The sequence below is a fragment of the Ambystoma mexicanum genome, chromosome 12, assembly GCF_040938575.1.
Source record: "Ambystoma mexicanum isolate Mex_15411 chromosome 12, UKY_AmexF1_1, whole genome shotgun sequence".
NCBI classification, from domain to species: domain Eukaryota; kingdom Metazoa; phylum Chordata; class Amphibia; order Caudata; family Ambystomatidae; genus Ambystoma; species Ambystoma mexicanum.
In genome coordinates this window covers 1,067,215,873-1,067,232,039 of record NC_090936.1, presented here as the reverse complement: position 1 = coordinate 1,067,232,039, position 16,167 = coordinate 1,067,215,873, and the positions used below count along the sequence as shown (strand labels likewise).

Below are 16,167 nucleotides of genomic sequence, written 5' to 3'. Positions count from 1 at the left end.
TCAAGCTGGTTGGCCCGAGAGGACCGCGTACCTGCAGTCTTGGTGGTTGGTCTCGCAGAGGTCGCCAGTCTGGAGTCCGGGAACTGATGAGCTAGTGGCACGAGGAACCAGCCTCTCCACCACCCAAAAGAGGAACTGGGTGGAGGATGGACCAACTCCCAATGTCACGAAAGGCACTCTCCAGATAAGCGTGACAAGAGGATTGTTAGGCTCAGACGGATGGAACCATAGTCCAGGTGGAGCTTGTTGTCGAGACCATGAATCTTCCAAGAACCTCTGTGCAGCGACAGTTGGTAGATAGACCAGTGTGGCAGAAAGGGAATTCGCAGTAGGCAAAAGGAGCTTGGCTGGTGCTGATGGTTCCAATGGTACACAGGATAAAGTTTGGAGTCAGGCAAGACAGGAAAGAGGGAGGTCAGATGGAGCTTGGCTGGTGCTGATGGTTCCAATGGTACACAGGATAGAGTTCGGAGTCAGGCAAGACAGGAAAGAGGGAGGTCAGATGGAGCTTGGCTGGTGCTGATGGTTCCAATGGTACACAGGATAGAGTTCGGAGTCAGGCAAGACAGGAAAGAGGGAGGTCAGATGGAGCTTGCTGTCTGGCCAAATAAAGAACTGTCTAAACGTGCCCAGGATGGAACAGGAGAGTGCAGGCTAGCATAGGGTATGACCCAGATACACAGTTGGTGGTAGATGACCCAGGACAGGGCCCAGGTAAAGGCTGGTGGCAGACTGGCCCAGGACAGGACCCAGGTAAGAGCTGGAGGCAGGCTGGCCCAGGACAGGACCCAGGTAAAGACTGGAGGCAGGCTGGACCAAGACAGGACCCAGGTAAGAGCTGGAGGCAGGCTGGCCCAGGACAGGACCCAGGTAAGGGCTAGAGGCAGGCTGGCCCAGGACAGGACCCAGGTAAGAGCTGGAGGCAGGCTGGCCCAAGACAGGACCCAGGTAAGTGCTGGAGGCAGGAACAACGAGGCGAGCGAAGCGAACCGCGTTGAGACGCGACCCGCTTCGACTCGCGGCTTCTTTTATGGGCCACCGGCGCCCGAGAGGCCTGGAACGCAAGCCGTTCCGTTTCCGGGCGCCGGCGAACCCACAACGAGGCCTGGAAGGCAAGCCCCTCCAAGGAGGCGAGCCCAGTCCACGGCGCATGCGCGGAACCGAGACAGAGGTCTCCCGCGCATGCGCCGAAGGCCGCCGGCCCCGTAACCAGTCGCTCCCCTCCCGGCGAGTCCCCAGACGCGAACGCGCGGGTAGACTCGCCAGGAGGAAATGGGAGCGGCAGACCCCAGTCTCCCGCGTGACATGACACCTAGCCTGGGAGATATGCTCTGATTTAGGGATGCTGAGGGCGGCTCTGAGGGCATTGTTTTGTGCCATTTGAAGTTTGTTGATGTTGTTAGCAGAGGTGCCTATGAGAAGGATGTTACAGTAGTCAAGTTTTGCGCCAATTGTGGCTCTAGCGATATTAAGTAGGTTGCTTGGTGATAGGTGAGGTTTTACTGCGTTTATGATTTTTGTGGTAAATGCAGCAGCGGATGAGATGGCACTGACTTGCTTATCCATTGATAGCATGGAGTCCAGATATACGCCAAGGGTTTTCACTGTGCTAGAGGCTGTGATGGTAGTGTTTTCAATATCGAATGGGTTGTACTTCTCATCTAGTTTTTTTAGGGCTTCTTTGGGGCCTACCAGCAGAATTTCTATTTTTTCCCCATTTAAACAGAGCCCATTGGCGGCCATCCAGGCCTGGATGCGAGCATATGTAGATTGGAGGTTGTTGAGGTCTTGCTCATAGTTGCCTGTTAGGGGGAGAAGAATTTGTGTGTCATCGGCATAGTTTGTGAAAGATATGCCGAATTCTTCTAAGTCTCTGAAGAGTGGGAGTGTGAAGCGGTTGTAAAGAGTGGGGGCGATGCAGGATCCTTGTGGCACTCTGCACTCAATGGGGGTTGGGGATGCTGAGGCTTGGTCGGAAGAGACTCTCATAGCTGGGCCTTAAAGGAAAGAAGTGATCCAGGCAGTGGCCTCCGGAGAGAAATGAGCATTGTCAGCAAGGTGTTTGCACAAGATCTTGTGGTCAACCAAGTCAAAGGCAGCTGAGAGATCCAAGAGTAGGAGGAGTGAGGACTTGCCTTTGTCCATGGCTTCGAGGAGCTGATTCTTAAGGTCAAATAAGACTGATTCAGTGCCATGACGAGGGCGTAAGCCAGATTGGCCCTCATTACGACCCTTGCGGAAAGGGGAAAACGATGGCGGAAATGCAATACCGCCATCGAAAATCGCTCGGTGCGACTATGACCCGTCACCGCAAAGTACGAAGCCATTAGCGACACCGTAGTGAACGCCAACGCTAACTGCACTAAGCACGCGCGCGCGCACCATGCCAAACCGCAAACACCACCATGGTGCAACGCTACGCCAATTCCGACCCTAGCGGACATGTACCTAACGCCATCAGGCATGGCGGAATGGACCATTCCGCCATGGCGAGAAATACGGCATCGTGAACCAACCGTAAATGGCCCACTGAGTGCCTGTACTCCACTCCCTGGCCACATTGCACAACTCCTGGCAGGCGCAATGTACTCACACCATGCAACCAGTGAAATCTACAATTCACCCATGCATGCCAACGTAGAAATGCATGCAGGTGTTCAAAGCGCCCCGTGAGTGGGCATCCATGTACGGCATGTCACCATAGCCGTACTGATGCAGCACAGGCATGTGAAGGTACAAGACATCAAAATGGAAATCAAGAACACATGACACAAAACAACAGTAGTCCCCCATCGCTTGCCACCAGCGCAAGGCAACATCCAAAACAGCATCCTGAGGGGGATTGCACCAGCCCTGTACTCTTGCCAGTAAACAAACCAACCATCAGCAGAAGCATGTACCACACAAGTTGGCAGGGTGACTGAGCAGCCAGGCACATCCCAAGAGGGGCCGATGGGAGCTGCAGGGCACAGATGGCATGAATACAGAAGCTATTCCAATGGACATGACCCCAGTCCCCCTCCAACAAACGCACGCAAACACAGGCACCTGTGACCAGCCACATTCTGAACATCCCATCATACCATCAATCGACCTGGCTGACAGGCACCAGTCGGCCAAAAGCCAATCCCCCGCCCCTGAACAGCACATCATGTAAACAGTCACAATGGCAGCCCCTATCCGTGACCACACTGTGCTACGTAGGCAAAAGCGGCCAGTACTGTACCACACAACTCAACTCAGAAGGCGGAACACAATGCAGATCATCTCGCAATACATACCGCCACAAATCGAAAATCGCCACATCACCTGCAAAGAATAACGCAACACGCCAAATATCGGAATACAATTTAAATGCACATCCAAATGACAAAGGCCTCACAGCAATTTGTAAAATAACACCAAAACATCCATCATCACCGAGGGCTGCATCTGCAATAATTGACCAGCTTCCACTTGTGTGACGCCCTGTACCATCATGGCACACAGGGCCAACATCAACGTTCCAAAAGGCAACATGGAAGCGGCAAGAACCGCAGGTCCGTCCCATGAGGCAGGCACTAGTCCAGCTGAAAGGCCGAAATGTTGCACCTAGCCACCAGAACAGCGTAAGGGCATGTGGCCCATTGGCGATCGTCCCATAAGATCGTAATGGTGCTCCACTGATTCACCCGAAGCTGGAGGTGTCGAGAGTAAAATCCATCTGGAGGAGTGGCGTACAGATGGCATCTGCAATAGGGCAGGAGATACCTGTCACCAAAATGAAACACAAATTAACCGATTGCACTACAGGACACATGATGCATCACTATCTTCATTCAACACACCAAATCCACACCCATATGCATGCTAGCCCACTCCAAAGGAATATACACACCCCTAAATCAGTATCGATACATAACGAAACCAATCGAGGTTAATACACCATTGGCAACGTCGGTTACTGTGCATGCGTCCGTCAAGATAGAACCCATGACATGGGATTAGTAACGTGCCTAGACACAAGTGTATGAAGGCGCGTCGAGACAGGGAGGATCCGACAAGGGCAGATAGACGTAAGTCCCACTATGGCAGCCTTGCATCACATAGCGCAGGGGAAGGGGATTGAATCAAAAAACACATGTACATGGCAGACCCTAAATGGAATCATCTGTCCATGCATCCATTCATCATTCCCTCATCCCGCAATGAAAACGCATGAACATTCACTCACATAATATGTGAAACTTCCATCGCGTCTGTGCGTAATGCAGTCTGCAAAAACCACTGTGCTCCTGGCCGGATCTGTAGTGTCGTGAAGCTAGATGGACTTGGGAACGTCCTGCCTTATCGTCCACTACGCTATTGCGCATCCCATTCAATTCATGTCATTCATTGCTTGCTCGTTATGGGCCCTGTCCCAAGGACATTCAACAATAGAACGTTACATTTCCAGCCAGACCTGTGGGCGTCTCCTCACCGCTACTTCGCAACCAAAAATGCTGGCCTTCGAATTCCTCACTTGCAACATTACGTCGAAAAGGCTTCTGTGAACGCTTGCATTCACAATTACATCAATGTAGTGCGGCTGTGTGTCATAATGCTAACTGGCTGCAATCACAAATGGGACGCCACGCCCGTCGGTGAAGTACGATACTGTGCTGCATGAGGGTCGGCCATCGATCGAGCCCTACATACCACTGACTCTTCACAGGTATGTAAGCGGCTGCAATCATAGCATGTGTAACAATGGGAGCCTAGCATGAAAATCAGTCAAAGTACATCACACTGCCATCGGGATTCGATACATGATTCCAATCCCAAGATGCCATGCGGCCAAATGCAGCCTTACGTGCGGGACGTGCTCGGCCAGAAGGGATTGCATCTGCCACAGATTCATTCAATCAGCACAGGTGGAGGCCATACAGGCCGACAGCACATATATAGCAGACCCAAACCCCGCCCACAACCACTCCCACTCCAAAATGCTACCGGCAGGACTAGCGATGTTGGGCCTGGGGCACCAGATAGCACTGCAAGTGCTACAACTACAAGAAGACGACGAACAACAACAGGTACAACAACCGGGCGCACAGGGGAGACGGAGGAGAAGGAGGAGGAGGAGGGCAAGGCAGGGTCAGCAAGGCCCACAAGCACTGCCACTACCAACACGCAGGCGGCCCGCAATCCCACGCCTCCGAGCTGATCCGTTCAACCTCACTGCTGAGCAGATCCACACCCTCTACCGTTTGGACCGGGACACCATAATCGCCATTGTGGACATGACACATGCTGACCTCGTGAGCATGATAGATAGCCCAACCGCCATCCCACCCCTACTGAAGGTGGTGTCTGTACTCCACTTCCTGGCCACAGGCACCTACCAGCACACAGTGGGACAGTTGCATGGCATTTCACAGCCACTGTTCTCACGGACACTCTCCCAAGTGCACGATGCCCTCCTGAAGCACGCCGACGACCACATCACACTACCACGCACGTACCAGGAAATTACCAACGCAAAGGTGGGATTCCATGCACTTGGCGGCATCCCGGGTTGCATTGGTGCCATCGACTGCACCCATGTTGAATTGGTTGTCCCACATGCCATGGAGGTCCAGTACCGCAACCGGAAACAATTTCATTCAATCAATGTGCAAATGGTGTGTGACTCCAACAAGATCTTTACGCATTGTTGTGCCAGATTTCCAGGATCTACCCATGATTCTATGGTCCTGAGGAACTCAAGAATACCACGCTACATGGAGCGACACGCAGGGCACAGATCCTGGCTACTCGGTGAGTCTCATTCCATGCATGACATCGTGGCCCATTTGATGCGTCAATGACCTTGCAGGAGGGGGGGGGGGCTACTTAGCACTATCATTCCACTGACACCCTTTATTCGTCCCATACAGGTGATGCCGGGTATCCACTGAAGAGATGGCTCCTTACACCAATCCGGAACCCACAGAACCAGCATGAGGAGGACTACAACCATGCCCACTCACGTAGCCGTGTGGTCATTGAACAGGCATTCGGCCTACTGAAGGCTCGTTTCCGCAGCCTCAGCAGGTCTGGCGGGGCACTCATGTACAGCCATGAGAGGGTTTCTAAGATGGTCATGGCATGTGTCATGCTGCACAACATGTGCATACGTAGGAATGTGCCCATGCCCCCTGACGCTGTACTGCATGCACCTGAAGATGATGATGATGAGGGTGGGGATGTGGAGGCACCCCAAGGAGTCCATGAGGCACAGGATGCACGTGCAATCCGACAGAGCATCATAGATGCATGCTTCTAGCAACCACGCATGGTGCCTATTACACGGAAAGGGGACCTGTGGCACTGTGTGTGTGTAGTACAGGCACATAGTGGACTGTACGCCTATGAAGGCCTCGTACGCAAATATCAATGTCCACACATGTCATTGGATGATAATGAAGTGCTGTATTGTTAATGTGATTTGATTCATACACCCTATGGACCCGCCACCCAGTGAAGCCCAACACACCCCCTCCACCCTACTTCCTCCCCCCCCAACACCAGTGTCCAAATATGCATGCTGCCCGTGGGTAGACGCTATTGCAAGCCCCCTCTACGGGTATCAGGGGCACCCCTGCCCGTGGAGCGCAGGTTCCTGCCAGATCTGCGTTGGGGGCTGCCCTGGACGGAACTTGCCACGGATGACGTCTCTGCCTGCTCGCGTCCATGCATGTCTCTGAGGGTTTGTGAGAGCTCCGAGAGCACACGGCGCACAGCAGCAAGTTCAGCACAAACGTCTTTGGACGTCGCATTCAGTTCCCCCCTCAGGCTCTCGGTGCTTTTCTCCATTTGTGCTCTCAGGCTCTCGGTGCTTCTCTCCATTTGTGCTCTCAGGCTCTCGGTGCTTCTCTCCATTTCTCCCCTGAGGCTCTCACTACTTTTCTCTATTTGTGCCCTGAGTGTCTCGGTGGATGTTTCCATGGCTGCCCTGGAACCCCCGCATTCATTCGCATGGTCCTTGAGTAGCGTGGACACTTCCTGCTGTTGCTCGATCAGCAGGTCGAGGGACTGTTGCCTCTGCTGGGCCATGGACATTTGCGGTGGTGTGACAGGGGGGCTGCTCAACACATGTTGCCTTGGCACAGGACTTGTGGGGGTTGGCCAGTCGTCGTCTTCTGGGTGCCCCTGCGTGGTTTCGTCATGGTGTAGGGGATGGGACATGCAGGGGGATTGGGAAAGGTCATGGATGGTACCTACGTCGCCAGCACTGTTTTCCGTGTCGGAGCATGCTGGCATGACAGCTGTGTCACCTATGGTGCTGCTACCACCAGAGGCAGTGCCATCAGATACGTTCTTTGGGGGGACCTGTGGTGCTGGGGTTGTGGACTTGCTGGCTGCTGGGGTGCCTGTTGCAGTCCCCTCCAGTGTGCTGGCACTTGATTCCTGCTGCTGCCGTGTCTTGATCCTTGCACCTGAGGTGGAGGCTCTTGGGACGTTGGTCCTGGCCCTCTTTGCAGGCGTGCTGGTAGGGGTGTCCTGCAGCTCGTCGTTGGTATCGGACCCTGTGGTGGAGTAAAGAGGGGCGAGCGTTAGTTATGGGTCTGTGGGATTTGGAATGGCAACGTATCAAATGCATTGGGGTGGTACATGAGGGTGATTTGGGACTGGGCCTTGGAGGTGGTCTCATTTTCGTGTGGGTTGAGGATGCATTCATTTGGCTGCCTGCAGTTAGGGGGTGCATGCTGCACATGTAGGGGTTGTTTATGGCATCTTGATAAATTTGTTTATTCATTCTGACTTTTAGAGGGCGCTGTCAGGGCAAAGTATGTATTGCACTATGGGGTCACATGGTACTGCACATGTTCGTGGTTTGTGGATTTCGCATTGTTTCTCTTGGCCAACCTACCTGATTCTCCGGATGTCGGCACTCCTTTCTCCATCCCTCCGACTCCCTCTATGCTCTCCATTCCTATGGTGGAGGCGCAGATCTCCTCCCAGGGGGTCAACTTGATGGGCGACTCTGATCCCCCCCCGGTAGCTGTGGCGATGTTCCTGTTCGCAGAAAGTATGCTGCGTACGCGGATCCGCAGGTCGTCCCACCGCTTGCGACATTGCTGTGGCGTGCGGGGTGTTGTCCCCACCGCAGTTACGCGCTGTGCCACAAGGGCCCATATGGCCTTCTTGTTGGCAAGGGCCGTCCTGGTCATTTGACTGGAGAAGACGACGGCGGCATTTTCCTGCAGGGTCTCGGTCAGCACGGTCAGTTCCTCTCGGGAGAAGTGGACCTGCCGCTTGCGATCACACGCTTTCTTGGCTACCTTTCCCATATTTATTTTTTTAACTGGGGTTGCGAACGGGTTGGGATGTGTGTCAGGGTCGGATTTTTTATGGTTGTGTTGGGATTCGGATTTTATAGTTGTGCGGCGTGCTGTTTCCCGTTCCGGCCACATGCTTTTACTTCCGTTTCCGTATATTTACGGTGCCCGTAATTTGCGGTGGCCGCTCATTACGGTGCCCGCTCATTACGGTGACCGCTAAGATGGGTGGCGGTATTGCACCTGGTGCAGCGTACGGCGGCGGTAAGGGCCGTTTTGGGGTCATTTCCGCCATCGCAGCCTTTCGGATTCCGCCATGGCGTAATGCTCGTGCCCGATGGGTCGTAATTAGCCGCACTTTGCTCCTTCGTGCAATGGCGGAAACGCTATTTACGCTGTTGCGGTCCGGTCAGTCAATTTCCGCAAGGGTCGTAATGAGGGCCATTGTCTTTTGCCAAGGATGTTATGAGTTTCCAAGTAGGACTGTATCTGTAGATAGGCAGCCCTGTCCAGAATATTTAGTAAAAAAGGCAAGGTGGTGATTGGACGGTAGTTGTTAGGGGAGTCAGGGTCAAGTGTCGGTTCAATCAATGACTCTCTTTCTGTTACTGGCTGAAGATGGTACTTACCTCATAATGTGTGGTGAAGTCACTCGTGCTCTTCGTTCTGTCGTAGGTACATTGACACCATCCCCCCGGAGGATTTCCAGAGCATTGATCCTCAGAAGGTTCCAAGGGCTATGGAGAAGTACCTGTTTACCAAATTCTGGGAGAGGTGGGAGCTCGGGAGGAGGAGGCCGCAGGGCCTGCCTTTCAAAGACCTAACGGAGCCCGAAGAGGTAAGCCGTGCTCTTGTAAACGGCTTCTAATGACTATGCCGTGAAGTCTTGTAAGCTGTCGGAAGCCTCACGTCTGTTTTCTTCGGGGCACTGCATGCTTTCTCTTCATTCCAGGGTGTTGCTTCATAATCACTAGTTAAAGAGCAGCCTCTGATGTGCAACTGCATGTTTAACTTGGTTTGATGTGGTACTGTGAAGTATATATCTCGCAAAGGTGCCATAAAACCCATGTACACAAGAAGGGTGGAGGCTGTATCCTGTGGAGTAACTTTGCTGAAAATGTTGGGGGGGGGACATGAGATATGAAGAAAAGGTGCCCCAGCCAAATGAATGGGGACAAAATGGTGTGCCATGAAAGTTGGGGGGGACAAACACCCCTGCCCCCCCCCCCTAAAATTACGCCCATGGCTGCCTTGGCTCAGTAAAAACATGGCACGTGTTTTTACTGACTTCTTTTTTAAAGTGGTCGCATTGAACGTTCACTTTTGTACGACCAGAATTCGACCCTTTTTTTATTTTTATGGATGTATGTGCGGATAGGAAAGTTGTGGTACGAGGTCGGGCGAGGGTTTGAGGCTCCATAAAGGCACGCAGTGTAATGTTTCCAGCACAGTACCTTCCTACCAGAGGAACCTTTCTGCGACTATCTATTCAATTGTTTTAAGCATGATGGAAAACAGTTATAAATGCCATCGGGGAGGACACGGTGACCACTGTCCTTTTTCCTTTTTGGGATATTCTGGTTATTAGAAAATAACATGGCATGTGGGGTTTCCCTTGATTCGTGCCTAGCTGTGAATTCCCCGTCCAGTGAATTGTCCCAACCTATCAAATGAAAGCGACATCCTCCTACATCCCATCCCCTTTCCTCTAGACTACAGGATGTCCCGCCATATGGATGGGACCGGAGCCATTTTCACCCCAAAAATGCCTTTGCCCTTAGGCTCCGAACATGCATAGGTGCTGCGGCTAGGGTGTGGATGCACCACATGACGGCCTGTAAGTCCTCTTTTCCATGCAAAGTAACGGATGCCTGCACCTGCAGCACTCTCGATTATTATTCATTTGTTTTCGTTCTTTCTGGCTTTCCCATGTTATATTTTGTTCTTTCTTCTCGCTATGTCCCCCGGCACACCGAGTTGTTCTGATGCATGTGGGTGGTGATTGGTTTCTGGCAATGGGCATCATGCGAATCATTGTTTGTGGCCTCTGATTCCCACACACTGCTTGAGTTCCTGGGGACCGAGCAACAGTCGTATAACTGCATTGCATGTAGCACACATTGGCCCTCATTACAACCCCGGCGCTAAACCATGGCGCTATTAGCACCATGGCTGCTGCCGGTGTTGTAACGAGTCTGCCATGGTGGAGTGGGGAAATACCGCCCCATTCCAAGGCGGGGCGGTATTTCCCCATTTCACCATGGCCCTGCCCCATAGGGCTCAATGGGACTGGGAAGGCGCTAAGTACGGTACCGCAAACCCTACTTTAACTCGCAAAGGGACCTCGTAATCAGGCGTTAAGGGTTTAACGGCGCCGACACCTTTTACGGCGCCGTTAAACCCTTAACGCTAGGGTCGTAATGACCCCCATTCTCTCCAATAGCATTAAAGAATTGTCTTCAGCCCTGAAGATGCATTTTTCCTAGATCTCCCCATATGCACTTTAAGGAATTAGTACGGAAGAAGGACAAAGAGAGGAATCCTCTTTTCTTCTCAGGCACCACAGCAAGGCAATTCCTTTCCAAGGAGTTCCACTCCTGGGAGGGTTACAAAGAATGTGAAGATGGTTTCCTGCTATCATCATGGGACTTTCCCAGAGGCCCACAGGGATATCAGTGGTGCTTTATCCTAGGTCAATTAGCCTAGGCCCGAAGGGTTGCCTCCACACCAGAGGACTCTCAGAGACTTGGATTCTGAGGATGGTGCATCCTGTGTTTGCCAGAGGTCCACGCAGCCGATAGGGAGTTTGCCCTGAGGAAACAAACAAATCAAGGCCTTCAGGCTCTGCGCTGGATTTCAGTATCCCACAGGTTTGTCACACAAGGCCTTACTGAGACGCACAAAATGGTGGTGAGAGTTGAGGTAGAGGAGACCTTTAGCGGCTCTCCTGGTCATCAAGCATCCAAGGCTTTTATAGGTATGTAGATGATTGTATGTACGCTTGAATTGTACAAACAGTGGCCCACTCCCATGGGGCTATGCAATCAGGACAAAGGCCACAGCAGTTGCCTTTGAAAGGCAGGTGTAATGGGACACAATTCTAAGGGAGCTACCCCTTATCAGTTCCTGTAGAGGCAAACCACGCCCCTCTCACTGGAATCCTGGCAGATGGCCACCTAAACACTATAAAGGTGTGCCCTCCCCACCACTGCCCCTCATCCAGATGGCAGCTATTGAGATGCCGAGCATGGAGTAATCGGAAAAGAAAATATTGCCACCTTCCATTTCTGAATCACAATCTTGCTTTCCGTTGATAACTTACACATGGAAAGAAACTAATATGAATAATAGGATATGTACGGCAGCACATTCTAACATATTTCTTTTAGGCACTTCAGACACTCGGGAGCTGTTTTGTTTGTAGAAAAATAGTCTTGGAATCAATGCATGAATATCGTAAATTCAGGAATACAATGGCATACACTGTGAAAAGCAATGGCTGAAATCATCATTCCAAGATGGCCGGCACTGTTCTGCAAATAGTTTTTTCATCTGCCTGAGACGTCTTTGTTCGTCTGCAAAGCTTTATAGAAGATGGCTTGAATTGTGTACTTTTCAAGCCATCTTTTATAAACCTTGAAATATGTCACACAGTCCCCAGGTTTGCCGAGTTGTCAAAGACTCCTCGGTGACCTGGGGATGGTGAAACAAAGGGACAGCAACTTCCTCTGGTGACCCCTCGCGTGAGGGGTCACCAGAATGAGTCACACAGACTGACAGAAGTGGCAGCCAGCAGCAGCAGCAACGCTGCGGCTGGCTGGCATTTTTGTCAGCTTGATAACTCAATGATGGGCGCATCTCCTGTCGCGGCTGCAGCCGTGGCGGGATAATGTGTCCCGCCGTGGTGTGATGGGACCGGGGGGCCCCGGCAGGGCTCCGGCTCAGCACCACTTTTTGGAGACTGCCATGGCCCGGCCCAGCCCCGTCTGGCCCCGGCCCACTTAAAGCACTGCCCCCAAATAATCAGACAACTGACTGATACAGAACACCTCTGGACCTTAACACATAACCAGCCCCCAAAAGGGAGGGATGGATGTGACCCATAACACTTGAAGAGGGCAACATCTACTCAGTGCCTAGAATATAAAGTCAATTCACATGTCAGAAAGTTTTATTGTAAATCACAATTGTTGTAGGATTACATTTTTATAATCCCGTGGCCAATCTATTCTGAAGGATCTGTGGTCCTGTACAGAATCACTCATTTGTGAAAATCCCTCCCACCGCATCCCTCTCTCATGGCATGTCCACCAAATCCTTTCCACAGAATCCAACTCTGGATCTGGAGCTTTTCTACATCCCCACCAACGCCCCTTATCTCTCCCACCTGCCACAGTCCTGTTCCTACTCCCTATCCATGTCCTAAAGGCCTGCCTGCTCACCTCTTTCGTCCCTAATGGGGGCTCCACCTCCTTGCCCCATCCACTCATGCTGTCCGCCCACACCCCCTCACCCAACCATCATGCTCTCCTTACCTCCACATTGTTGCCACACCTGATCCTCTTCCTGCCTGTGTGTGGTAAACACTGGCCATAGAAAATGGACCATGCTTCCAAAGACCAGGTATTCACTGTAAAGAGGATTCAGCATGCCACGTCAATCTGGATAATGGGGTTTGGTTTAGATGGATTTGGTGAATCCATCTTTGCTGAATAGAGGCTAATCCATTTTGGTAAAAAGTTGTTTGATCCTTGATTGGTAACTGGGAAGGTACCATGCTGGTGGTTCTGGATGACAGTGAAGCGAATATACTGCCTTGGTGGATCCTGTTGCTGGGAAGCTGGTAGAGTGAGAACTAATGCTGTTTAGAATTGAAGAAGAACTTTGTCACCTGGGACCTATCAAAGGGTGCAAACTTCTCTTACACTGCTGTTGTATTGAATATAAAACAAGGTTTGACATGGTTACTGGAGCAAACTTCATAATTGCACATAGATTTGGTTTTACTGAATATGATTCAAATGCTGAATTCTAATACAAACACCAAAGTTAGATTGGAAAATGCACACCAGATCTCCAGATTGGTACCAACCCAGAAAGGTATCAAACAAGACTGTGTATTGTTGACACTTTTATTTTTTCAATACATCTGTGATATGCCTGGGTGTCTATGTGGCCAACTACGCTGATGACACCCAGGTGATTGTTAAATTATCTGGCTCATACCTCGAGGATGCAGCTAAGCTGAATATTATTTACAAAGCCATCCACCTTTGGATGGGCTAACTCCTTGGCGCTAAATGCTAGTTAAACTGATCTTCTAATTGTAGCTCCTACGATGAGGTTGCGGTACTTGCCAGTTGAGTATAAATATTTCTTACTCCTGGGTATGCGGATCCCAGTGGCAGAGATGGTTAAAACCCTAGGGGTGGTTTTGGATGCTGAACTGTCCATGTCACATCATGTGGCCCTCATCCGGTCCTCCTGCGGGTTGATAACAAAACCTTTGTCTAATATTAACCCTTTCTCTCCTATGAGAACCTAGCCACCCTGGCCTCAGTCCTCATTAACACACGTTTGGACTACTGCAATAGTTTGCTCAGTGGTTGTACTCATTCGAATATAGCTGCTCTTCAGGTTTCACAGAATGTTGCAGTGAAGGCAGTCTCAGGTCCTGCTAGGCGAGCCCATGTTACTGTGGCGAGGCGGGGCCTTCACTGGTTGCCCGTAAAACTTGGAATCAGGCATAAAGTCCTGACTCTTACAAACAAATGTGTGATGAATACGGCACCATAGTATCTCATAGCATGCCTTCAATCTCAGGTATCTTCTCGCCCACTTAGGCCCCAATATCGCATGAGACTGCTTAAACCCAGATTTAGTCCGATGAAGGCAGGCGGGCATAGTTTTAGTGTGCAAGGTCCCGATCTGTGGAATCTGTTGCTTCCTAATCTTTGAGAAAAAGTCCTGGCTACCTTGCAAGGATATGTTCGGCAAGATTCATTTCCACGCTGGTTGCGGTTGGTACAGTGTAGGTTTTGCTGCAGGTTTTGGAGTTCCGGCCGAGCGAATGCTGTATTGATGTGTACCTTCGGTACCACTCGGTACACATCAATACACCATTTGCTTGGCCGGAACTCCAAAACCTGTAGCATTCGCTCGTCCAGAACGCCAAACTCCTAAACCTAGACCCATCAGGACCCAGACTGTGAACACACAGGACCCGCACTAACCACAAAACGGGACCCCATCCTGGGCCACCTATACTAAAACGTAATTTAGCCTTGATAAAACCCCACAAGGTCGAAACACGTGTCGGCTGACCACCACTAGGATTATGAGTCCACACTAAAATAAAAAACCTACACTGTACCAACTGCAACCAGAATGTAAATCAATTTTTCCGAACATACCCTTGCAAGGTAACCAGGACTTTTTCTCTAACCATACCAAGAGGTGTGGGCTCATAAAATTACCAGAGCTTAGCGCAGGAGTGTTCATAAACTAGGGGCCAGTCTCCTCTCTCCTAATCGGAGAGCCTTGGAGACCACAGTTACGTTTAAAAAGGAGTTAAAGACGCTCCTCTTCAACCTACCACCCGATTAGGCATTATCTGTTTGATTTCTTTCGGAGCTGGTTTTATTTGACTCAGGTTTTCCCCCTGGTATTCCCCCTTCGCACCAATCCAGTGCTATTTGTTCTGATTGTTTGTCCTGTTGATTTTATGTGTTTTAAATAAAATAAATAAATCGGGAAACCAAGAAGTTGCAAATAATTTAAGGGAATCTCCTTAGGACATGGTTGCGTTTGAGGCAGTTAACACCTGCAGCTGCATTTGTAGTAGCTCTTTACCTTATGGCATGGAAGTAGTCCATTCAGTAAGCACATTTTTAGTTTTGGCATAATATAAATGTTCAAGTAGAAGAGATGAAATGTTCTCCTTGCCTAGTTTTACATGTGAAAAAGTTTACATGGTTTGAATTTTTTTTACAAAGTTTGTGTAACCCCTTGTACTGACCAAAGTAGGGGACAAATGTTAAAAAAAAGAGAAAGACAACCTTTAAATTTGAGCTTCTCTGATGATAGACAAAATGTGATACTAAGCAGTGTAAGTGATCACCAGTAATGTTTGCTATGAGATTTCACAACTAAACATTGAAGGTATTTTATGTTTTTTTTTAATTCTTTCAACTCTCATTTATCCCGCATGTAGAGTGAAATTTAGAATGTTGTGATTTTGTTGTTGTGAATTGGCTATTGAAACATGTGAGCATATATGTTCCTGGTTTTCCTTGGTTTAGCAAGTATTCACAACAAATGATACTGAGATTGTAAATTCTGGGACTTTTGTTAAAAATAAAGAGGCGATGGAATAACTGTATAGTATTCCCAATGTAAATGTTGTTGCAAAAATATAAATCTAGGCCATTTTTATAGCAATACTTTTGGGTTTAAAATAATATACGCTAGATGTATTCATTAAAGGACGATTACTGTATATGTTTGAACACCTGTGTTTACTAAGAAGAGCGTGATGCCTGACACTATTGTAATTATCGATCATTTATGACATTCAGGAACATGGAAATCAATAACATCAAAAGAAGCTGTCGTAATGGAATTCGTATCATTATGGAGCTATATGAATTATAGGAATTTTGCTTTGGATCGGAGACTGTGATTACAAATAATCTTGTGTTTATTTGTCTTTGGAATGTGAATATTTTGCTCAGTTTCGTTTTGTTCAAATGCATTTTTTTTATATTTGCAAAACAATAAACTGAAACTGGATGGCGTCTACAGAGAATTTAGAAAAAGTCTTTTTTTAATGTTGTATACGGAAGTCTATGTAAACAATCCACCCACTGTGACCGTAATGCCATGA

General features: G+C 49.8%; 1 protein-coding gene across 2 annotated transcripts in view; it reads left to right on the top strand.

Annotated features, from left to right (window-relative positions):
- The window catches only part of LOC138514251 (protein phosphatase 1 regulatory subunit 42-like), an 819,071-nt gene that overhangs the window by 467,963 nt on the left and 334,941 nt on the right, over positions 1-16,167 (top strand). For both annotated transcript variants that reach the window (XM_069629622.1, XM_069629621.1), the window contains exon 9: positions 8,958-9,120. In XM_069629622.1, coding sequence (XP_069485723.1) covers positions 8,958-9,120 — 163 coding nt within the window. The remainder of the gene's footprint in view (positions 1-8,957; positions 9,121-16,167) is intronic.